The 24,340-nt window shown below is 38.8% G+C and overlaps 3 protein-coding genes across 6 annotated transcripts; 1 reads left to right on the forward strand and 2 right to left on the reverse strand.

Moving 5' to 3' along the window:
• Nucleotides 1-1,852: 1,852 nt before the first annotated feature.
• Nucleotides 1,853-7,526, reverse strand: LOC109962920 (annexin A11-like). 3 transcript variants are annotated; one of them, XM_020605068.1, is made up of 14 exons: nt 7,443-7,492; nt 5,634-5,711; nt 4,967-5,035; nt 4,751-4,838; nt 4,524-4,618; nt 4,306-4,419; nt 4,109-4,199; nt 3,580-3,659; nt 3,388-3,444; nt 3,194-3,287; nt 2,976-3,071; nt 2,597-2,655; nt 2,353-2,475; nt 1,853-2,265 (listed from the first exon to the last, which is right to left on the reverse strand). In XM_020605068.1, the coding sequence occupies exons 3-14, from the start codon at nt 5,024-5,026 to the stop codon at nt 2,206-2,208; spliced, it is 1,017 nt and encodes a 338-aa protein (XP_020460724.1). In that variant the 5' UTR covers nt 5,027-5,035; nt 5,634-5,711; nt 7,443-7,492; the 3' UTR covers nt 1,853-2,205. The 3 variants fall into 3 exon arrangements, with proteins under 3 accessions (XP_020460724.1, XP_020460725.1, XP_020460723.1); XM_020605069.1 differs by lacking the exon at nt 5,634-5,711 and having other exon boundaries at nt 7,443-7,526; XM_020605067.1 differs by lacking the exon at nt 7,443-7,492 and having other exon boundaries at nt 5,634-5,971.
• Nucleotides 7,527-7,686: 160 nt separating this feature from the next.
• LOC109962921 (zinc finger CCHC domain-containing protein 24-like) lies at nt 7,687-18,799 on the forward strand. The gene is made up of 4 exons (XM_020605071.1): nt 7,687-7,920; nt 9,438-9,638; nt 17,140-17,304; nt 17,762-18,799. The coding sequence occupies exons 1-4, from the start codon at nt 7,708-7,710 to the stop codon at nt 17,873-17,875; spliced, it is 693 nt and encodes a 230-aa protein (XP_020460727.1). The 5' UTR covers nt 7,687-7,707; the 3' UTR covers nt 17,876-18,799.
• Nucleotides 18,800-19,438: 639 nt separating this feature from the next.
• Nucleotides 19,439-23,202, reverse strand: ppifb (peptidylprolyl isomerase Fb). Of its 2 annotated transcripts, XM_020604942.1 has the most exons (7): nt 23,111-23,202; nt 22,888-22,991; nt 22,654-22,684; nt 21,866-21,954; nt 21,693-21,789; nt 20,793-20,868; nt 19,439-19,871 (listed from the first exon to the last, which is right to left on the reverse strand). In XM_020604942.1, the coding sequence occupies exons 2-7, from the start codon at nt 22,981-22,983 to the stop codon at nt 19,736-19,738; spliced, it is 525 nt and encodes a 174-aa protein (XP_020460598.1). In that variant the 5' UTR covers nt 22,984-22,991; nt 23,111-23,202; the 3' UTR covers nt 19,439-19,735. The 2 variants fall into 2 exon arrangements, with proteins under 2 accessions (XP_020460598.1, XP_020460596.1); XM_020604940.1 differs by having other exon boundaries at nt 22,888-23,165.
• Between the last annotated feature and the right edge of the window lie 1,138 nt (nt 23,203-24,340).

Raw genomic sequence — 24,340 nt, forward strand, 5'->3', positions numbered from 1 at the left:
TATATATATGGTTCATTGTAAGCATAATCTGTAAACATTTGCATATGTTATGAAATTAACTAAATGAACCTGTTATGATGTATTGTTCACTCTCTGCCTAGAGGATAAATGTTAGAGACGCCCCCCTCCCCAGGTGGGTGAGGGAGAACAAAGGTACGCGGTTAAAACAAAACCACTGTACTGTGGGTACAAACTAGGTACATGTGGTATTTGTCCATTACCTGTCGCAATGATCCAGCCCAGGCGGAGCCTCTGCCCGAGGTATAAATAAGGCGGAAAACTAATCAGCGGGATGCACCCCAGCTGTGTGCACCGACAAACGAGTCGCCAATTACCAAGTGCAACACAGCTGGGGTGAAGAATCCCGCAGATCAAGAAAATAGAGGAGAGAAAGGTGGAGGAGAGGCAGCGGCCCTGACAATAAATGAGAAGGAAAGAAACAAACAATTTGCTATACAAGTTAGGAAAATGAAGTGAACTTTGCAAATAATAAGTTAACTGACTAATCATGTTCTTATGTTACTTGCCAACATGTAAGTGAGCTAACTCAGCCTTTTTCTATCCATACTATTTACATTTAGGGTGCATTGTGGCTCAGGCGGTAGAGCGAGTCATCTCCTAACTGGAAGGATGGCACTTTGATTCCCAGCTTCTCCAGTGCACATGTAAAAGTGTCCTTGAGCAAGACACTGAACCCTCAGTTGCTCTCAGTCATATCAATGGTGTTTGAATGTGGGAATGCGAATGGCTGAAAGGTGTGAAAGCACTTTGAGTGTGCTAAAAAGAAGAAAAGCGCTACACAAGTATAAGACCTGTCATTTGTTTATTCCTGGTGTCCTTGATGCTAACCCAGACTGCTGAATTAAGAAAAAATATTGCAGGAAGTTCAACCAGCCATCAGAAAATATTGTGAACTACAGTAACCCCAGGGTGTAGCTACACAGGAACCGAAGACAGAATAGTAAAATAACAATCCTGAAAAAATTAACATCCTTATGTTTGGCCAACAAGTATAATGCCAACATGAAAAGAAATCAGTAAATATCACCAAAAAGTAACATTAATTCACCCTGTCACAACATTTAGTTTGCTGACTACAGTTAATGTTAGCTACTATATAGTATACTATATATACTATACTATACTATATAGTACTATAACAGTAATGCCCAACTAGTTTTAGTGCTAACATTAGCAAGACTGGTGTGTATGCCCAGGACAACTGACTATGTCTTTAATATCTCAGAATAATTAACATGACATATTTGATAGTGTTACCATAACATTATAATCACAAAAGGCAAAGCACCTGCGACAGGCAGCCGCTTCAGCGAGCTCTCTTCTCCGACTGAGCACTGTGCCGTTTTCCCATCCAAAATGCACTTCAGCAATTGCATTACTCCAAATGTTGGCAGGACAAAGCAAGTTAAGCCCTTGTAGAGCCAAAATTGTACACATATGCAATTCATATCAAAAGAGTGTCGAGGACAATTTTAGGTAGTCAGAAAAGTGATAAGGACATGTCCCTACCATAAATTACATCTATGTAGTGAGGTAAACTTTTATTTATGATTCCTTTTACTGCATATATTGCCTAGATTAGTAATTTGCATTGTTCTACATCTTTAGTTTATTTTGTAAAAAAAACAAAAAAAACAAATGAGGTTTTGTTTAATTAGGATTACAAACTGAATGAGATTAAGTTTAGCAGATTATATTTGAATACTACTCTATATGAGGGGCTGTCTTGACTCAGGAGGTAGAGCAGGTATAATCTACCAGTTGTAGGGTCAGAGTGTCTTTGGGCAAGACACCAAACCCCAAGTTGCTCCCAGTGATATAATCAGTGTGTGAACAGGCAATGGGCTTTATAAAGACCATTTACGATTAGTTACTTCAGTCATACAATACAGTTAGATTTTAGTTAAATATAAAATTGTCAAGCGCCCTCTTCTTGCCCCAATAATAAAACAATTACTGAATTTTTATATTCATATTAGTATAGATTACTATTTGGCAATCACACAGTAGCAAAAAAGTAATGCAAAAAAAAAAAGAGAATGCAAATTTAACGTTGATTTCTTATTGTCACAGGAAGCGTTACAATAGCTGCATGCATCAGATAGTGGTGATATAAAGTACTATAACATTCTTCAGTGTGACCGTATATATAGCTTCCTTATGAGAGGCTGTCTTCCTTTCCTTTTAGTCATTGCCTCCACATAGCTTCAGCAGCAGCTTCTCGTAGTCCCCACCGGTATCACCCTGAAACACAGACAAATGTATCACATAAAGAAGAATAAACATGACTGAAAATGTGAGTATCTTAACAGCACGACTGGTTGGACTTACTGCGATGTCAGTGTACAGTGATTTTCCGTAGTTCTTCTTATACTCCTGTCTGATGTCCAGCATGTCTATCTCAGAGCGGGACACCATGATGCGGATGAGGGTCCGATCACTGGTCCCTGTACCCTGTCAACACATCACAATATGGCACTTTATTTATTTATTCTCCTCTGTCCCTCCACAACATCTTAGCTGGAAAAATGTGGCTATAATAATTAGAATAAAATGTGATTAACAACACGTGTACCTTAATAGCCTTATTGAGTACTTCGGCAAAGAAGGCAGGGATGTTCTTGATGCATTTCACTAGGAAATAGGAGCAGAAATTGATGTTAGTCACTGTAAACAAATAATATGCAAAGTCAGACAAATGCACCAGCTAATAAGTAAAAAGATAAGGATACTTATTTAAAAAGCTGATTAAAACTAAAAGGTCGACATTAATGTGTGCAGGATTTCTAAACATTTTAGAATGACACAGAATTGTCCAGTCTTAAGTACATCAGCTGCTTTTCAGGTCAAACAGCAGACTGTTTGCATCTGCAAGATATTGTTTAAAGCTTCAGCATGTTTTTTGGAAAGCTGCTTAACTTTGGTTGAGCTTCAGAAAAGAGGAAAGAACATACCCAGAGCCACCATGCCATGCTCCAAATTGCCATGCATTTCACTGCATATGCTCTTCTCGATGTCTTTCCCAGAAAGTTTCATGTACTCCTGGAAGACTTGGGGAGAATAAAGAAGACAAGAATTACAAGCAAAATAGTTAAAATATTTGAAAACATATGTCTTATGGGAAACACTGTGAAAAACTTTGTGGAAGTACAACAAAGTTGAAATAACACACCTGCCTGAAGGTGATTCTTGTTGCGAGCACACAGGATAGCGTTAAACTCATCGTCATCAGTTCCCCATTTACGTTCTCCAGCAGCATACAGTTTCTGTTAAACACACACACATCCATCAAAAAGAGAAACAGGATCAGACTTGTCTATTACTTTTAAAGAATGCTACAGCACTAGAGCCACTTTGAAGCAGTACCTGGGCATCCTGTTTGGCCAGGTTGGTGTCAACACTCCCCCCTTCATCACGACTTGCCTAGATGAAGGAAGACAATTTGAATGTACTAAACACACATTACATGGGTGGAGTACCCTGGCAGAGTTAATAATTCAAAATTCTTTTGAGCTTCTGAAAGCGTTCATTGTGAAATAGACTTCTTACAACAGCTACCTGACAGAGAGTAACCAGAAGATTGCGGAAGTCACCAGAAGTGTCGTTCTTGATGGCGTCCTCCAGGCTTTTCCCATGCTCTGGATGGAAGGTGTGGCTTTTTAGGAATGTACATTCATTTGCATAATACACTGTCTGGCAACTTTAGTCACTCCTGTACAGTTGCATGCACTTCAATGCAACATCTGTGTTTATGAAGCTCAAAATGTTTCAGGTTTTTCTGTAGTTGTCATAAACATATAAATTCAATTATATGTTTATTATTGAGGTCATAGTTAAATGTGGTGTTGTACTGGACTACATTATATTCAGAGGTGTTCCTAATATTGTGACCCTCTCATGTACGTAGCTGGGGAGGACAAAAATAGAGACACCTGAAAATATTGTAGCCCAGTGAGGCACCATCTTTAACAAAACTAAAACATTTTGAGCTTCATAAACACAGATGTTACCTTAAAGTGCATGCAGTTGTACAGGTAAGATTACACACACACACACACACACACACACACACTATATCAGCACTCACCAGCTTTGTAAACTTGGTTGATTTCGTTAATCTCTGCATTGGAGCGTGAGCACAAAATCTCACTTAGGCAGTTGTCATCAGTTCCTACACCCTGGGGAGGGGGATAGAAGTCACAGCGTGTTTTGGACTAAAAAATACAAACCAAAAAAAAAGCATGATTGCAACTGTTAAGGCAATAGCTGTAGCTTCCCACCCACCTGTATAGCCCCTTTGACTAAATATGCATCGTAGTTTGCAGGGCTCATCATCATGGCAACAACCAGTTTCTCCAGGGGTCCGTTGAGCTCAGACTTCAGCTCCTTTATTAAATCCTAAGAGGAAAATATGCAAAACAAAAAGGAACGTGAGAGCAAGTCACATGACACAAAAACAAGTTCATCTGTAAAAATTAAACATAAGAAATGAGAAAATGTACCTTTCCATAAGTCTTCTTGTAGGCAGTTACAATTGGAGCCCTCTGCTTGTTTGAACGATTCCCCAGAAGTTCAACAATGGCCTTTTCATCGGTGCCTGTACAATGTTTTTTTTTTGTTTTAAGATTCAATCTATGATGCGTAACAAGCAAAATAAGCAAATAAACTGCTCACTAATGCTGAATGACAATACATTTGATGGGTTTAGCACATTCATGCATTTACTGACCCAAACCCTTCATAGCCTTATGAAGAACTTCAGCATCCTTCTGAGGATCTGCCCCTGGACAATCTTTAATAGTTCCTCTCTGTCCCGTCTATAAAAAAGACATGAGAAATAAAAATAGGATTAAATACAACACATCCGGTTATAAAAGCATTTCTATCTGTGTGCACTGACACATAGTTTCAGAAAAGTCCTAGAATGGAGAAAATTGCATCTTACATAAGGTGGCCGAGCGCCGTATGGAAATCCAGCTCCACCTGGGATTCCTGGGTAACTCATCTTCAGAACCTGGAGGTGAAATTACATTGTGGTTTGTTACTGTGATATACACTTGAGAGCCATCATATAGCCCCCTTTTGACCCCAGGACATTTGGAACTCTTATTTTTATCTGAGAAATGCAAGACTAAATGTAGTTGCTGGACCATTCTGCCCCCTAAACTGTCCCATGTCAGTGGTACAGGAACTATTGGGGTGGACTTTGCTGTACTGGAGTGTTCCTGGAAAACCAAACAACAACAAAAACAGAACAAAAAAAAAAAAAAATCACAACTTCCATGTGCAGAACATTGTCAAACTGCAAACAAGTAATGGCTACTGCTGTCTCACACAGAGGCTTTCCTTCATTTGTTTAATTTGCTCAACCACCAGCACATTACATAGGCTGAATATAATACAATTAAAAGTATCAGTATGTTTTACACCTAAAAATAGGAAAAAACTTCTGTGTTTGTTGCTATTGAGCCACTGTCAAACTGCTCATTTCTGGCTGTTTGACACTGCAAACTTTATGCAAATACATTGATTTTGTAGTCCCATGTAATGCTGAGCTAGATTCATATTTTTCAAGCATTTACAACCTAAAAGAAAATACTTAAGCAACTTACTTGACAAACACGGACTAGAACAGAGGTGAACTGAGGGAAGACTGGATATGAGTTTGTCCTCTCCTTCTTTGTCTTCTTCTGTTGATAATGGCAGTTGGTGAACGGGTTTTTATATGACAGTGGGTGGGTCCTCACCATTGTTCCATCCTAAGGTAACAACCTTTTGTTCTGTTACTACCCCACCTACGATTTGTACTCAGTCTGGCTGTTGATGACTCACAACAGGTTACACTGGTATAGTGTCTACACGTAGCCAATTAGACGTTTCCTTGGTCAGCAGACAACATTGTGGATGCTTGTATGCCATTTCGCAAAAGTGGAAAGTTACTAAGCAGGCTATATTTACTCAAGTAGGTTAGATACTGTAGGTAAGTACAGTTCGAGGTATCTGTACTTGACTGTTTTTATTTTCTGCAACTTCATAGCTGGACTTCATTAGTTCTACATTTTAGAGGCAAATATTGTACCTTTTACTCCAAAACATTTATTTAATAATCTTTATTGATCTTTGGAAATTTACAAGATACCCAACAGTATTTCAGATTACAAGCATTTAACATAACTTAGTTAAAATTAGCTCCAAATGCAATGTGCACACTAATGTATCAGTAATTGTAATTCAATAATATGATATAATATGAAATGTGCCATTATGCATAATTAGTGGTTTTACTTTTGGAAATCTTCGTGTATTTTGATGCTAATGCTTTTGTACTTTAACATTTTGACTGCAGGACCATTACTTGTAACAAACTATTTTTATACTGTGGTCAGTGTGTGAAATTAGCTTGAATTCATTGTGTTCCCAGACATCCTGAGGAAGTGTACCTACATGAAGAATTTGTAATATGTTAGCCCATACTTAATAAAGGCATTTTTTTTTATCAACCATACACTTCATTGATATTTGTAATATGTTAGCCCATACTTATTAAAGGCATTTTTTTATCAACCATACACTTCATTGATTTATTTAAAATTGGTAAATGTTGATAAACAGGGCAGGGAGATGAGCTATAACATAGTCTTTATGATAAAGTGACACGTGAGCCACAATCACCAGGCCACAGTTTGTCAAATGTGTAAATTTGCACTTGTTCCCAAAGTATGAGAATTATTGCTGAATTACTCAGCACTATCAGCACAAAACACCAGATGGCAGCAGATTACTTAATGTGCACAGTGTAGCCTCAGAGTCTGATCAGTTTACCCTTGAATCTGATAGTGCAGTGAAGGCATCCTTAGTTAGATGTGAGTGGTTTGCCTGATTTTAAATCTTATTTTAATTTTTTCTTCTTTTTTTTGCTATGTATGCTAAATCTTCAATCTGAGGGAAGTGTAAATGTACTTTGTAGTGTCACTGCAGTCAAAAACAAAAAACTCTTCACAGCTTTCCTGAACAAAAACTAGATTTTACACCAGTTTAAGGAATTCAGGCTATAAACACGCACCAATTGTAACAGCAGACCTATAACAATTAAATAAACCCGAACTTCAACATTAATTTTGCCAGTAAATCTGAACTAAATTGGCAGATTAAGTAGGCAATACGTAATCTACAAATAATGCAATTTATCTCCATGAAGTTCAATGTTAAGCTTTTGTTTAAAGTAACCTATTTTAGAGAGATGTTGATTGAATTTGTCATTTTGGCATCTACAGCATACCCTACAGCAAAGTGTTGAGAAGTAATACTGAGAAGTATTTCATGTAGGCTATTTTGTCCACCACAAATATCAGTATCGCTCATCATAACGCAGTCCTGTACTTTACACCACAACCAAAGTGCCCACATTCATACTGGACCACCTCCTATTCGCTGTGACGCAGCCCGGTCAAAGTGCTGCTTCAACCTTCCCGCTGGCATTCACGCTTTTGCGCTTGATGCTTCCAGTGCGCCCTTCCTCGTAGATCTATGTCTGGTTACTGGGGTCCATCGGCGCTGCCCAGGTGAACACAAGGATTGCACCCAGTCAGAAGGAGCAAAGAGATGACTGGGAGAAATAGGGTGATTCAGAAAATCCAGCGGTTCTGACGGTGCTGTTCCAAAAAGGCGCGTCCTTCCAAAAACAAAATGATGTCTGCTATAGAGACTGGTACCCCTGTGTACCGACCTGCGCAGCTGCTCAACTGGTTCTATATGTCTTTGCAAGACACTCAGGGCAGCGCTTTTGACGTGTGCACAGCCGAGTCGGACACTTCGCCTCAGGACATGAACAACTCCAAGCGCAGAGCAGCTGACCTGAGCTCCAGCCATCTCAACAACTTCTTCCATCTGAGGACTGAGGTAGAATTACTGTGATGTTACGCGCTCATAGTGATTAACATTTAGCACGGCGGTTTGACAGTTTACAACATTCATGCTTCCTTGAAACTTTGATCCACGGATTGACATTTTTGCTGCATGTCACAAATCTTTCTCCTAAGAAGCCAGTGAATACTATATTGGCATATTAGACTCCATCTTATTTTTGTTACCCATACAGTACACTTTACCTGCATACCCTCACTGGGTCGCACAGTGGTGAGTGCCTAGTGTATGAATGTGTGTTTTATACTCTGGTATAGTGCCTGAGTGTGTTCAGACCGTTCTGGTATCAGTGTGCAGCTGGTGGAGGAATGGCAGGTTGAGAAAATCCTCTCACACAGCTTAAAGATGTTAAGGTTCACTGTGCTAGTATTCAGTGTTTAAGCAGTAGGGCTGGTTGTTGCATTATATAAAACTGGCCCATCCAGGAAAAGTAGGAAAACTTATACAAATCATTATAAAGTTAGTTTTTTTAAAGCACAGCCAGCTGTATTTTAACTGATAAACACTTTAAAATGATAAACTATAAATAAAACAACTCAGATTGTAACTGCACATGCCACAGATATGCAGTGGTTTCTTGCAGAACATTACCCAGTGCATTGTACAGCACATGTGCATCTGATTACAAATCTCTTTCTGTCTATGTGCAATTCTTCATGTTTGCCCCTTGGTGCCATAGCATCCATCTCCACCAGAGACACAATGATGCTGATTGTACAATGCCTATAGGACCAGTAGGAAGAGGGCATGACAAAGGCATTTTGTTCTGACAAGGAAATGGACAGTGCTGGCTCACAGAGTAAATGCAGTAAAGACAGTACATCTGCAGAAATGAAATAATGTCTGCTACTGTCATAGGGAATCAGTCAGCGTGATGGACTGACATATCAGCTGAAATGCCCTTTCATCGTTGACTTACAACGATGTTCCTCTGTGCTTTTATGAAATGAGAGATACTTTTGTGTAGAGCAAAAATGTCAATTAATCTGTCCATCCATCCATTATCTATACCGCTTATTCCTGAATAGGGTCATGGGGGAAGCTGGAGCCTATCCAGGCTGACACTGGGTGAGAGGCGGGGTCCACCCTGGACAGGTCACCAGTCTATCACAGGGCTGACATGTAGACGAACAACCGCATCTAATCTATTATTTTTGTTATCATTGATGTCATTAACCAAGCAAAAATAGCTAGAGTTTGCTATACCCCCATGTGCGAATATGCTGCTTTTTCTTTCCTTTACTGAATATCTTTGGTTGTTGGACTGTTGGTTGGACAAAACTAGGTCATCACCTTGGGCTTTGGGAAATTGTGATGGCAGTTTCTTACATTTTACTGACTACATATACAGTTAAGAGATTCATCAAATGATAATACTTCAAAGAAACTGTTGGCTGCAGCCCTGATTTAGTATATCAAGATATTTTTCAACTTTTAAATGTGCATGGTTCTGCAGCCAGCGATTACCATCCTGGTCTGTTTTTCTCTCCCAGGCCTTGAACAACAATTTCCCCAAGAGCTCCTCGCCCTATGGGTCACTCAACAATATTGTGGATGGCCTGAGCTCTCTGGCTGGCCATTTCTCGGACCTCTCCCTGTCCCCAGAGACACGCAAATCTAGCAAAAGGCCGCCACCCAACTACTTGTGCCACCTATGTTTCAACAAAGGACACTACATCAAAGACTGCCCTCAGGTGAGCCAGTCATTAATGCCATAACAGTCAGGCGCAGATCCACACAGGCTGTGGCCTAAACTGAAACAGCCGTGCTGTGTGTGGGCCATTTGAGCTGCCTTCCAATTGCATTAGTGTGTTCTGATTAATATGAAGTGTTGTCTGAGAAAAGGAAATTCATTAAGTGACTATGACATATTTGATCTGATTCGATCAGATCAAACTGGCAGATCACATCCACATTTGTTCATCACAGTTCAAGGTATATTGTCATCCCTCATTTTATTTAACAGTATTAACAACATAAATGCCAAGCCTGAATATTAAGTTTGTTTTTTTTTCTCAGCATGAAATAAGCTTCTCAGCACATATTTCATTACATATGGTAATGATCAGCAGATGCCAGATTGGATCTTGGAGCTGGCCTTAATGAAAGATGATAGGTTTCTCTGTGGAACCTCTACTAAACATGAAAGAACTGTTACCACTGCTTTATGAGCAGCTGCAGCTCTCCATCAGTCATGGTCAGAGGGAATTGCTTGACATTTATTAGGTGTAATGGAAGCAATCAAATTAATACAATAGTCCATCCATTCATTATCTATACCGCTTATCCTAATGAGGGTCGCAAGGGGGTCAGGGGGCTGGAGCCAATGCCAGCTGACATTGGCATAACAGTAAAAAGCATAAATTAAAAATAGCTTGTACATTTTTACTGGTAATTTATATGATATAACATTTTAATTTATGAGGTGGGGGTAGGTGGATTGTGCTACAGGCTAGCCCCTCATTTTCAGTCTTTATGCTAAGCTAAGCTAACTGGCTGCTGGCTCCAGCTAAACTACATATTTAAAATTGTCAGGAGTGTCATAGAGCTTCTCATCTAACTCTACAATAAAGTGAATGTGTATTTCCCAGAATATTCCTTTAACCCAGAAACAAGTAACAGAAATTTAAGGGAAGTCTGTCACTTAGCTCTGATCTGTCCTTACCGTGGTTTAGAACTTGAACCACCTTTTGATCGCTCAATCTGCTGTCTCTGAAAGCTCATCGCCTCTATCACCGCCGGCACAGAGGAGACTGGGGCAGCTCAGCTGTGAACAAAAGTAGTGGAGGAATGTGAAGAATGCAGAGAAAATAGTTTGCAGTAAGCTTATAACTCAACTTATTCACATCTGTGCCCACCTGGCAATCACTACAAGAGGTGGGTCTGACTGTCGGCTCCCCAGCTTCAGAAACACACCTCCCGGTCCAAACCAAAGAAGCTTTCAACCATTAACTGCACAACCAACACACTGGCACTTATTTTTGAGTATGTATTAGTCTTGAGGTTGAGCCTCTTTGATGTATAATCACACCAGGAAGGAAACTGTGTGCATCTTTGAAACACCAGTTTTTGCACAGCACATTTCTTTCAAATGAAGAATAGAAAGGTATAAATCAAAGCACTGAAAAAAATCTTTAAAAGCCATTTTTATGGAGTGATATAAAAAATCTTATCGGCATCGAGTTTCTTTGGACTGTGGAAAGGAAGAATATTACAGCTCAGTGAGATGAGAGAAGCATACAGGAAGTGTGTGTGTGCAGGGCCTTTAACAATCTTTAACTTGGAAAGTCTGCCACTTTGATAAAGAAGCACATGGTTCCCTCAGTGGAAGCCTTAAGTGGTAAAAATTATTTTAAAAAAGGACAAATGACAGTTCATGCATTTGGGCTACAGGTACTTAAAGGTTAGTATTTAAATATTGAAGCTTAAATATTGGATATTTAGATATAAAGTTCTTCTTTGTAGCCACGGCCCTTGTAGTTTGAAACATCTGGAATCCATCTCTGTTTTTTGGCTCTCTGTCGCACTTGCTCTGCTTTAGAAAAATGTCAGATTTTATCAGGTGTTGCTAATTTTTCAGACCAAAAACAATGATTATGGAGCTGTCATCATGACAAAAAGCCTCTTCGATTGAAACTGAGCTGAACATTCTTCTGAAGCTGTAACTAATGAACAAAGTGCTTTTTGTTCTTGTTGGCTGGAATCTAAGGCCTTTTTAGCTCAAGACAATTGAAAAAATCTACTTTTATTACATATCTTACTGTACACTGGGTAGCAGAAAAATGACTTTATTTCTAATTTATTAAGTTATTCTGTTCAGCTCAAAGTCCTTACATCGCTGTAATCATAAAACTACTCATAATTTAAGCCAAGTGACCAAAATATGGTTGTTAAACACTTTTTTAGCCCTTAACTCAGGACTGTGGCATGTTAAGGCTCCCTTGCCAATTAGGTGAACCTGGTTACTGTAAAGAGAGTACACAAGTGACAGTGTGCTGACAGTGAGTGGGGGTATGGTGGGAAGGACATGGGCTAAATAAGGAGAGCATTGTTTCTCCAGAGGGGCTGTGGAACCAAAGGTCAGGAAGTCAGGCTGTATTGTTCACTCAGCTTTGCTTGGCTGCAGTCATCTCCATCTCTCTCTCTCTGCATAGGAGCAGCTCTCGGACACTCATTTAAAGGGCCAGAGAGCAGCTGCCTGGAGATGTCTGTTAGGTTTCAGAGTCTAGTGTACAGTCAGGGAGCTACATAACAAAACTAGGGAGCCAAAACTAGCAAGCTCTAAAACAGGTGAAAAACAAAGAAGGCAGTCTTAGTCACAGGATCACAAAGTCCATAGATGAGGCAAGGATAAAGTCCAAAACTTACAAGTGTTACGCAGAAAATGAGAGCAAAGGAACTAACTGGGTGATCAGGCATGGAGCACAGGAAAACAGGAGTAAGAGTAGAGAACGACAGGAGCAACGAGGTATGGAGACCGGATGAACCAGCAAGAGACTGAGGGAAAGGAAAGAGTATAGATACACAGGCAACCAAGGGATAAAGAGGGACAGGTGAACACAATGAGTGGTGAGTAAAGCTGAGGCAGGTGAGGTGACACAGGACAGGAAACTAGCCAAAATAAAAGCACCAAACAGGAAGCAAGACCGCAAACCATAACAATGTCCGCAGCTAGAATGTATTTTCAGAAACAGTAGGTAGCACAGGAAGTGGGTGAAAGTCTTCACAGCTGCAGTTTAATCATGTTTGAATGGAAGGGAAAGTCTGTTTTGAAAAATACTTTAGGCAGAGGAACTATTGATAGCTGCAGGGTCTGCAGAAGGACTTTATATCTAGTCAGATACTTTTAGTCTTGAGTTGCTTCAGTTCTAACCATTGATTTTTTTTTTTTTATTGAAACAAAGTAACACATTAACAAAACAGTACCAAACATGGGAGACAAGACAACAGTTACATGACATTACAATAGGTTATAGAGTGTTTAATGAGGATGTAGTGTGTGAAGTGTGGGTATTTCCAACTTATGCAGTCTATGAAATGCAAGAAAGGGAAAAGGAGGGGAAGTAAATAAATAAAACATGACCAATAATAATGATGATAACAGTACAACTAATAAAAACAGCTTGTTTCTAGAGATTGTTGGGAATGTGCGTGGCCTCATCCCCAGGTATTTGGTTCAAGTTGAAATGTGTTAAAAATGGTTCCATGTGTCATAAAAAGCTGATGAACTATTCTTGTGAGTGGATGCCGTTTTCTCTAATGTGATGTATTCTGTCAGAAGGTTGGTCCAGTGGTTTATGTGTAGTGATTTTTTTAGAATTTATTTCTTCAACTTAAGAATCAGGGGTGTGCTGAAAAAAGTTTTGAAAGATTGTTTTCTTGGCAATAGCTAGAGAAATGAGGAGTGGGTTTCTGTATTTAATTGGTAGGTGGTCAACGTCTGTGAGTAAGCTATGTAATGGAGAAGGAGGGATTCTACAGCCCAAGATCGTGGAGAGTTTGTCACTGCTATCCAGAGAGAATAAACTGATTGGCAGGTCCAAGTAGCATGAAAATAAAGTAACTGTCGGTGCAAACTAGAGTGCATTGTGAGCAGATGTCTGTGTCAGTGAAACCCATTTTGAACATTTTACTTTCTGTAATAACCATTGATTTCCATGATTCAATATCATATTGCTTAGACTGTATAGTAACTAAAGGAATGGTTTGACATTTTACCAAGAAGTAGTCAGACACAATTAGTTTCTTCTTCTTCTTTTAAACCTAAATTCCTGTGAATTAGTTTGTGGAATCATTCTGGTAGTTTAAAGACTCTGCATGCTGTGAACAATGAGCCTGATGGAAGACTGAATATCTGGGGCAGCCTGTAAAAAAACAGATGAGCAGTTATCTGCTTTTTGGCCACCAGTTGTTTGTCTCTAATCACATTTATTTTGGAGAAGGAGAAGGTTAATCCATTCAGTATTTCAGATGTGCAAGATTTGTAGAGAGGCTGCATGGAAGCATTATAGCTCCGTGCCGTTAAATGACTCATTTGCTATGTGGATGTTTCTATAAGTGGAGCATTTGGCCCTGATAAATTCTGGAAAGGAGGAAGCACCATTGTGTAAAACAGGACATAAGGGTGCTTCCATTGGCCAGGGAGCGCCCCACATCTTGTTTCCTTGAATCACAACTCTGTGGTTTGTATTTTCATTGTGGTGAAACCAGCAGAGAGGTTTTATCTGCAATTAAACCTGCGTTAAAGGCAGGATGCTGAGTTCAGCACCAGTGACACAGTGAGAGCAGCTGTGCAACAACTAAACTGGCATGTCGGTATAGTTCCCAGCTTCAAGTGAAGTAATTACAGTGTGTCATAATCCATACAACAGCATCTCTCAAAGTCATACTTCAAATTATTATATACACAGGTATTTAAATTGAAGAATGAATTATATACAGTATGTAGACACCAGGGTATTTTAATTATTTTAATTAATCATTTATTTGCTAATTTAGATGGACAGCTTTCTTCCAAAGAGTTGGATTTTCTGAATTACATTTGCTATTTAATGAAATTGTTAGATTTTATGATTAGGAAAGGATTATCCAAATATGCTAATCTCTTCAAATTCATTTCATCATTATATTTGACTTGTATCATCAGGACCGTTATTTAAAACATACACTATATATGTGTCGCATCATGACAAAGACAGCCTTCTAATGTTCCTAATTTTTAACAGTACCCTCACCATAGTCATCTCTGGCCAATTTTAAGATCACCAGCTGCTTATAGTGAGTTTTTCAAATACTCACTCTGGGTTTGTTAGTGTGGAGTAACTGTTCACTTGGTGTCCAGAACAGGCTTAATGTTGATGTGTTCTCCAGGATGACGGTATCATGTGGGCAGAGAGTGAATGAAAGAGAGAGAAAGAAGTAGTGGGGGGTAAGGATTTGCAGTAGTCTATTGTTTATTCTGATGATTTCCAGATGAGGGCTGAAGGAGGTGGTCAACTCCCTGGGCCTCTCTCACCAGGCTACAACGATTTGGGCCAAGCTTATCTGCTGTAGCACTAAAATCATGCTTCACTGCTGTGTGCACTAGCTTTTGGGTAGGATGTGCTGGACATAATAAATATTTTAGTCAATAGATTCAGCACTTTGGGGATGATGGAATCCAGAGGGTGAATCCTATAGACTTCCTCCTCATGATGGTGCCACTATGAGATTCACATTTGTGGTTTAGAGTGAAATGACATCTATTGGATTGATTGGCCTTTAAGGCTCCACCATTGTTAGGTTAAAAATTTAATTTATTTAATACTTTATAACCAAATACTTGCAAAGCTAATGATGTTATCATTAGTCTCAGCTGTGCTTTGTGTTAAGTGCTAATTAAAAACTAAGATAAACATATACTACCTGTCAAAAGTTTGGACAGATTTTTCCCATTCAAATCCATGGGAAAGTCTAAACAAACTTTTGAATGGTAGTGGGGTAAACATTATACCTGCTAAACATCAGCATCTCAGCAGTGTCATTGTGAGAATGTTGATGTTAGCATTTAGCTCAAAGCACCGGCATGCCTCAGTACAGCCTCAGAGAGTTGCTAGCATGGCTATATAATGTGTTTAGTATCAGCATCATTTTGAATGCTTTACCTGCCATTTTCCATACAATAGCTATATACAAGAAATAAAAAACATTTGTACTAATATTGAGGTATTAATCTCTGGCATTACCCATCCCAACATTATCATATTAGACAGTTAGTGGTGCACCTGTACTAAATGTTGTTCTTAACACCGTCTTAGTTCAAATAATGTTCATTAAAAATGATCACGTACTGAATATTAATTAATGAAAGACACTGTAATGCACAGTTGTTTAATGGTGGATTTGTGCATTTTCCTCCCATCACTCAAACATTCTTGCTTTTCATAAGCATATCCACTATTGGGTCCAAAGTGTTGGTTGTCAGTGTCACATCTTTGATGGGACCAGTGGAAACTCCAGAGTGCAAAATGCCCTTTGCTGCCCTCTGGACTCCAGACTTTAGGTAGAGTTTGTTTTGCTTGCTCTGCAGAGTGAAAGCTGTTTCCTCCCTCAGGAAGATGATGCTCTATCTGCTCTCCCTGTGGGTGCCTGAAAAAGAGGGCTGCCATCACAAGTGACCTCCCACAGTACCCTGTGGTGGCTCGAAATGTTTAACAGTTACAAACTTGGCTGTTGGTACGTTAAATGCGTTTTTTTAAACATATGTAGCCTTAGAAATGAATAGCTGTTAGAAGTTTTGAATCTGACATATGTTCCTGCTGTGAAACCAAAACAAGATTTGATGTGAACTCCTTTGGTGGTGCGGATTCAGTATTAACTTTGTTTTGCCCTAGTTTTAAGCCACAGTGTTTTTTATTTAAACCAGCTGAGATGATTTCTTTGTGATGGGTTTAGGATGTTGTCATGTTATACAAGTGCATAGTTCATCTGGGTTTTATTTCCTCCCTGCTAAGATCTCTGTGTCTTGATTGGTGGGTTGGGGCCAGCTTGGAGGGATGACTGAGAGCCTGAGGTATTTGTCCTATAGCAAGAAACCCGCCCACACGCACACACAGGCTGGGGGCCTCCTTTACAGTCCCTTGGGAACACAGCTGGAGGGAGAATTCATTTCTAATGAGAAAGCTGAGATTCCTTCTTTTCTGTCCACCAAATAAATTACACTTAACAATTACAATATATTTCAACGTCCTTGGAATAAACCATGAAAGCATTAAAAGTCTATTTGTTTTTACAGTACAAGGAGTCTTCTAAATATCTACACTGTCCGTCTACAACTAAGCTTCCTTTAAAATGTAAGACTCACTCTTCCAGGGCTAAGGATTATACTTAGACATCAAAGCAGATGATATGTTCTTACTTGCATTGACAGAAACAATATTCATTTCAGTCCTGAGAAAAAACTACTTCATAAACTCAACTCTCTTGACCACCAGCAGGTCTACTATCACCTCTTGTTTTATTCACAGAGCTTTGAATTGGCTGCCATCCAAAGAAACCAAATAAATCATCCAGTCTCCTCCAGTTAAAGGTGGTGAAAGGTGCTGAGGTGAACACACTGAGAAATGTCCCATTTTAAAGCTACAAAGTAAGAGTGAAAGTGGGTTGCACATGAGGTCAATCATGATAATGTGCTTTCTGCTCTTAATATCTGTTCAGGCTCGACCTAAAGGTGAAGGCCTGACCCCGTACCAGGGAAAGAAGAGATGTTTTGGTGAATACAAATGCCCTAAATGTAAGAGGAAATGGATGAGCGGGAACTCCTGGGCCAACATGGGACAAGAATGTATCAAGTGCCACATCAACGTTTACCCTCATAAGCAGGTAACATTACATCCAAACTACAGACAAAAAGGCATCGAGAGATAAGGATGGCTGCTTGCAAAACGCCCCCACATCAAGCATATTTTCTTGAAATTTGACTCTTGAGGTGAAGAGCCGCTTCATGTTTTCTCTGTGGACCAAGCTAACAGGTTTAACCGTGTTAATCGAATCCTGTGTAACTGTATAAAAGCACAGTGTTGCAGGTAAAATCTTTTTAGCTGCAGACACACCTAAACCTGAATGTAAATATATGCTTACATTTAGCTTTGTCACTACATTATGTAGCTGATGGTGGAACTGAAACCAGAAAGGTTAACTCTAAAATTTAGCATTTCATCTAAAGGTGATTCTACAGTCATGGATGCTATCAGCTAATTGCCATGATTGCTCTTAAGAGTAACTGTTACTGTGTTAAATAAAATTTTCAGTAAATCTTTATTTATTTTTTTTGTTCCAGCGCCCTCTGGAGAAACCGGATGGGTTGGATGTGTCAGACCAGAGCAAGGAGCATCCGCAGCACCTGTGTGAAAAATGCAAAGTCCTCGGCTACTACTGCCGCCGCGTGCAATAACACACTCTACTCGCCTTCCTTCAAAGTTCTATCAAAAAGGGATGGTTATATTTTAAATACTAAACCTACAAGATAATATACTTTGTTGTACTGTAATATATCTAATGGTTTACTCTTTTGAAATATTCTGTCTGACACTGACTCAGTGTAAGAAGCTCATTGTGGTGGAACATTCCTACACTGCCTCTCAGTGGAGACATGTACTTTGCTTTTGCTGGGTTCTTGTGAGTTACTCAGTTTCATCGTGTGAATATTCATTTGAAGTCTCAACTATGAACCAAGAATCTTGCCAACTGTGAATTAAGAAACTTTAGGTCTGTCTGTCTTCACTCATGTCCAACATGTTGGAACAAAATTCATGAGTGAAGTTTAGTTTTACATGTTTGTATATTCCAGAAGTAACCTGAATGTCTTCTGTATAAATTATGCAGCAAGTCTTTACTAAAAGGGATGTGCAGTATTAATGTGTATCTGCATTATTATATATGCATTATCAGTACTGGAGGGTACATAATTTTTGTATATATTTCTAAGCCATTACTTTTATTGATTGTTATACGTTGTGAAGGAACACATTGTATTAGCCAACTAACTTTTATTCTTTATACACTATGTGCCAATAACAAACACCTTTCAGGTAGTTTGTCATTCCAAAGCTGTTATAAACCAATGCAATACAGTAGAAACATTTTACTGACAAAGAGAATGAATTACCAAGCAGTCACATTTTGGCACACAGTGCTAAGACTCACTGGGTCATGGGTTATAATGTGTCATATGCAACATGCAAGTCTAAGGTTGCATGTGAATGCTTTAGAGGGTCTTTGTATTTCAGTGAAATTGTGATAAATGGAAACTGGAACAGAAATAACCTATGACTTTACTTTTTAACAAGTGTGAATTGCCACTTAATGTGCCTTAGTTTGAGTAATCCATGAGATGGATGTTTTTGTATTAAAATGTACCTAAACAAATTATTCACATTATTGTGCTCCTGGTTTTTTTTGTCTCTTAAGACAATAGAGGCACACAGCTTTAAATTTATCAATGTGGAAGTAAAGATTCAGGAGCTAGGAAAGTCTACACAGGCATGTGTAACTGACAACAAATAATACCACACTCTCTCTTAACTAATACAGATGTTACATATTTTTAAATGTCCACAACATAATCTGGAGCGTCTTTAAAATGTATTTACCAGATTTGGCTTCATCACTTTTTTATACACCACTTGTGACATAACCTACACTACACTGTGATACAAAATGATTCGACACCTAAAAGGAGCAAACAGATCTGACATTGTAGCCCTAAATTCTTCTAAACAGACTTCAGCAGAACAAATACCTGGTGGAATAAAGTCTTGGGTTGGCGGAAGCTGATGGGGAAAGCAGAAGGCAGCAGGGAGAATTACAAAACACTTCACTACTCAGCTGGTGATAAAACTTGCTTTCCCCCCAATACATGGCCATACCTTTGACTCAAACAGCTTTTATAAGTCAGTTGTTTGACTAAAACATCTCCTTTGGGGATTTTTGACAAGAGATGACAAGAACAAGCTCATTTAGTTAGAAAATAAAACTTTATTTTTGTCTTTTAAATAAATTCCACTTTATCAACCCAATTTCAATCTATGTTAATGAATTACTAGTTTTCCCTCAAATATAATACTAGTTCACATTTTACGGCATCACAGTTAACTGCAGTAGTTAATTCCTGGACATTAAAGTTCCAGCTGAAAAACTTTGCCTGATTCAGACATTATCTGTTGTCAATAAAGAGAGGTATCGTTCTGTGCCACGACTAAAGAAACACTGAAATAACAAGGTGAAATGAGGACTGCGTCGCTAGACATGGGGTCTAGATGAGCTCTCCACAGTCGGTGATAGTGATCTTCTTAGAGGTTCGTCCAGACCGTGAACCGAAAGACTCAACTTTCTTGATCACGTCCATTCCCTCTTTCACACTGCCAAAGACAACATGCTTGCCATCCAGCCTAAATGAAGAAAGAAGAGGTTTCTTATTACCGCTGTGGACAGGGAGGTGATCTACAGTGCACCCAGCTGGGTTTGACTCACAGCTTTTTGTTGAGTGACGATACTATTTCTGCAATGATCGTTCTTGTTTTCTGCCATTTATACACTTTCACATTATTGCTTTCATGCCAAAAGAATTACAAGAATTCACTGCTTCCACCAAGATTTTACTCCCAGCAGGGTGGGGGAAAAAAACTCAGACAACATTTCAACAATAACTGGACACAGCTGAAACCATACTAAAAAGCTTCATAAAAAAAAATCCAGACGGTAGCAGATTTTTAAGCGATATACTTAACTATTAACCTGAGTTAGATCCCTAGGACAAATTGTTAGTTTAAAGAGTTTATTTATAAAATAACTCGACTTTTTGTTTGGCTGAGGTGAGTGAGGAGCCTCTGATACCTGGACTCGTCTGGATTTGAATGCTTTTCTGTTCAGATCTCAGCTAAGTTGCTATAAAACCCTTTTTGGACGTGTACTCCATTCCATTGGTCACTTTTCCATAAAGGTTGAAATGACAATCTTTCTAGTAACATTTACACTTCACTTTCAACATGCGGCAAGTGTGACCTGCACGAAGTAGCATTAACAGATGTGCATTCAATACTCCAAAATATGTTAAATTGTCCCAGAGTAACTACTCTCTTTTTCCATGTTACATGAGCCTAACCAAACTCACTAATGTTTTCAAAGTTTGCTGTGTCCAAACCATATACTGCCACCACAAGCACTCACAGAACACAGAAAAGTTAGTTATGTGCTTTTGTTTTTCCAAGTTACCAGCCAGCCAGTAACAGAGAGCAGGCCAATACTGGTGAAATGTGCAAGAATACATGCAAAAGGATCAACCCTATAATGTCACATCTGCCAGTACATACCATTCTGTTTTAGCGGTGCAGATGAAGAACTGGGATCCATTGGTGTTGGGTCCAGCATTGGCCATAGACAAGATGCCTACAATCCAACAAATTCAAATTCAGTGAGGTCGAAAATAACAAAACATAAATATAGCTTGTTTTCACTTGAGTTGCCAGAATGGCTTTAACATGCACTAAATCAAAAGTCACAAATTTATTCAACCGTTCAATAGAACACAGGGTTTTAATTCAAGTTTCACTGACAATTTATGAAAATATCTGTTTTCTAAAGCCAGTTTGTGTGTTTTAATATGTTATAACCCCTCACTGCCTCACCAAGCGTAATGACATATCCAACTCCACCATGTGAATTACTAAGTGCGATGTTTGAAGTTCACTGAGAAAATACTATTACCCTATTTTTGTGTATACCGTTTTAAATACTTTGTTACCTTTACATAACATTTTATTTTAAGACTAAGTGTTCTTTCTGGCATTTGACTCTTTACCTGACTCCAAAGGAGAGCTGCACAAGAATTCCTATATGCCTAGACTGTCTGTTTATGCATAAATGGCAAATAAAAATCTTGACTTGACAGAGTCATAAGACATTTTTGACTGGTGGTTTGAAAACTACTTGCACAACGCTGACACCTGCTGGTGAAGAGACTAAGACAAATCACACCAGGACACTATGAAACATTCATTTCAATTTAAAAACAAACAAGGTGTATAGGCCCTCATTTAGTCTTTCTGATGTACAGAAAACATCACTTTTTAATACTTTCTAATATTTAAGTACATGCCCAAATAGGCTTTCATCCTTTGTCTGGCATGTTTTTATTTTTGGCTCCAGACAAACTATTCATCAGCCCAGTTTCAAACAATGACACTACCAGCTTTGGGATATGGGATGATTACCAGGTCCAGTGTGCTGCAGTTTGAAGTTCTCATCAGGAAACTTCCATCCATAGATTGACTTCCCACCAGTTCCATTGTGGTTAGTAAAATCTCCACCCTGAAAACACATATCACTGTGATCACACCGCAACACCACACTGGGCAACAAAAAGAAGAGAAAGAGAGAAACCCACCTGGCACATGAACTGAGGGATCACCCTGTGGAAAGTTGACCCCTTGTAACCAAAGCCATGTTCCCCTGTGCAAAGTGCCCTGAAATTTTCTGCAGGAAAAGATTCTTCATAAGAGCCTCTCTCTGACAATCCATACAGGCCACTGAACACTGGATCTTTGTGACAGGTCTCCAGCAAACAGATACATTAATTTTTTAGGGCTGCCTCATTTGTAGTCTATTAGTCAGATACATAGTGACTGTGTTCCAGGTCAACTAAAAATCTGAACCAGATGCTTTTTGTGGTCTTTTCCTAAACTGAGTATCTAACCCCAGTACTATTTGGAATGGAGTAAAATGTGTCTGTGGCACAGATGACTGAAAACTGGCAATTAATAAAAGGTGGCATTGAATGTCTGCTCAAAGTCACAGTTTTGTTTCCTTCACCTGATTTTATTCAGGCGTAGTTCTTGCTCATATTTTGACTTATACCAAAATACAGGTATAGCATTAGCACTTGTACCAAAAAAAGGCCGGTAACAATAATTTAAAAATGTGTTTCTTTGTTCTGCGTTACTAAATGATGATGCATGAGTAGCATAAGTTACTCAACAGTCAGTTCACAAAAAGTTCAACAGCTTTTATAAATCACATTTTTATGCAACAATGTCAAAAAAACAATTCTTGTTCCAGTTTCTCAAATGCCCAAGGTTTTACACGACACTAAATGCAATTTATTTTTTCTAACTTGTATCTGTTTGGTGCTGACTGATGTAAAGATATATATTGGTAATCAGTAATGAATGTTACCTGCAGTTTTTGGCACAACGTCGGCGTTGAGCTGCAAAGAAAAAAAATGAAATGCCTGAGGTTCATGTGTGAACAGGTTATAGCCTGTATATGGAAAACTGACTGAACGACTGTCATAAAACATTAACGTTACTGAAAGGACACACGGCGAAATGTATGTGCTGCTTCTTTTCTTATTCGCTGAAAAGCAAACATTATCATAGTTTAAGTAAATACGGACATTTATCTTCTCACCTCAAAGCTTACTCTGCCCAGTGGTTCGTTGTCTGCAGCAATGTCAAAGTAAACGGTGGGATTGTTGTTAGCAACGGCGGGACCGCTGCTGTACATGCGTGCGGCTGTAAAAGCCAGAGACCATAACTTTATCCTGTTTGATAAAATTAGCATTTTCAAAAGTAATAGTTATTTCGCCAAGGTCAGCAATATTACATATGGAAAATGAGGAAGTTTCTCTTACAAAACCGGACGTAACGTGACGTCTCCTCTACGAGTGGCCACGACCCAAATCTCGCGATAATAGGTCACTGGCGTGTACGTTTCATAATGCAGACACTGGGTATCAGGGAGTAATTCTAGACCAAGCCCTTGTTTGTCTGTCTTTCTCTGCAGTTATGAAACATTAAAACAAGTCTCTCTCTGTCTTTGGCCCACTGGTTGTATTTCATAACTATACCTCGAAGCATAGATTTATATACTATGGACAACAGAAGGCTCAGATTCTGATTGACAATACGTGCACAGAGCTCAGATTTGGGAGTTACATCAATTATAAACTGTCTGTATATATGCATGTGTTCAACTAAAATATTGCGAGAGAATTTGAGATTGAAACTCACTTCATTTGCATTAGTAGTGTTAGAGCAGTTTGTTCAAGTACTTTAGGCTATACAGTATCAGTATATTGTGAGAGAAAAATAAAAAAAATTGCAGTTGATGGGTGATGTTGGCATAGATGTGGGGATACAGTGAGTAATTATATTCTGAAAAGCACATTCTACCCATATTGCTCCATTCATTTCTGTCGCTTTCTTTTTTGCTTCTTTTTATTTTATCATTTCCTCTTTAATATACTCCACACCTCTACACCCTATGAGCAGGTGGCCTATACCTTGTCTCTCTTATTGTGCTATGCTAAAGCCAAGCTGACCTTAAGCTATGTTAATAAAATCTGATACCATTATTTACACCTTCTGCTCAGATAAACAGCTTGAGAGAGTTAGGCAGGCCTAACTTACTATAATGCAAATGCACAGAAGACAAAACCACAGTGACACACGTATCATCTGAATACATATTTATTAGATAAATATTAGGTGGTCACATCATCTAACTACATACAGTTCTGCAAGACTAAAAATCACAATTAGTTTCTTCATTTTCTGACCAGTTTAGAATATGAAATGATTGTACATACAATGTACAAACATAAAGACAATGGCCACATTGCATGAATCACCTTAGATTGTATTATTTTTCCAACTGTTCATGATATCAAAAATGTACAAACCATGGATTTGGTTACAATCGTCTGGACCTGTCCTCCCACTGCCTTTCTCCCACCCCTCCAAGGGATTTATTTATTTATTCTTTGTAACCTGTTTTTTTTTTTCTTTTTCTAGCTTTAGCACCTCAGAGTACGTAGGTGATAGACTAAAACACTTAAGCTAAATATTACATGTAAAACAGA

Source organism: Monopterus albus, unplaced genomic scaffold (assembly GCF_001952655.1).
Source record: "Monopterus albus unplaced genomic scaffold, M_albus_1.0 scaffold69.1, whole genome shotgun sequence".
In the NCBI taxonomy this organism is placed as follows: Eukaryota; Metazoa; Chordata; class Actinopteri; order Synbranchiformes; family Synbranchidae; genus Monopterus; species Monopterus albus.

Bases quoted from the DNA above. Each gene is read 5' to 3' on its own strand.
- LOC109962920 (XM_020605067.1), bottom strand. From the start codon at position 5,771: ATGGTGAGGACCCACCCACTGTCATATAAAAACCCGTTCACCAACTGC. The intron at 3,660-4,108 runs GTGAGTGCTGAT...CCTTCCATCCAG, and splicing joins CAACCAAGTTTACAAAGCTG to AGCATGGGAAAAGCCTGGAG. The intron at 2,656-2,975 runs GTATGTTCTTTC...CCTATTTCCTAG, and splicing joins GCATGGCATGGTGGCTCTGG to TGAAATGCATCAAGAACATC.
- LOC109962921 (XM_020605071.1), top strand. From the start codon at position 7,708: ATGATGTCTGCTATAGAGACTGGTACCCCTGTGTACCGACCTGCGCAG. The intron at 9,639-17,139 runs GTGAGCCAGTCA...ATATCTGTTCAG, and splicing joins ACATCAAAGACTGCCCTCAG to GCTCGACCTAAAGGTGAAGG. The intron at 17,305-17,761 runs GTAACATTACAT...TTTTTGTTCCAG, and splicing joins ACGTTTACCCTCATAAGCAG to CGCCCTCTGGAGAAACCGGA.
- ppifb (XM_020604940.1), bottom strand. From the start codon at position 23,040: ATGCTAATTTTATCAAACAGGATAAAGTTATGGTCTCTGGCTTTTACA. The intron at 22,685-22,887 runs GTGAGAAGATAA...TTTTCTTTGCAG, and splicing joins TGGGCAGAGTAAGCTTTGAG to CTCAACGCCGACGTTGTGCC. The intron at 20,869-21,692 runs GTAATCATCCCA...GTTGGATTGTAG, and splicing joins ACTGCAGCACACTGGACCTG to GCATCTTGTCTATGGCCAAT.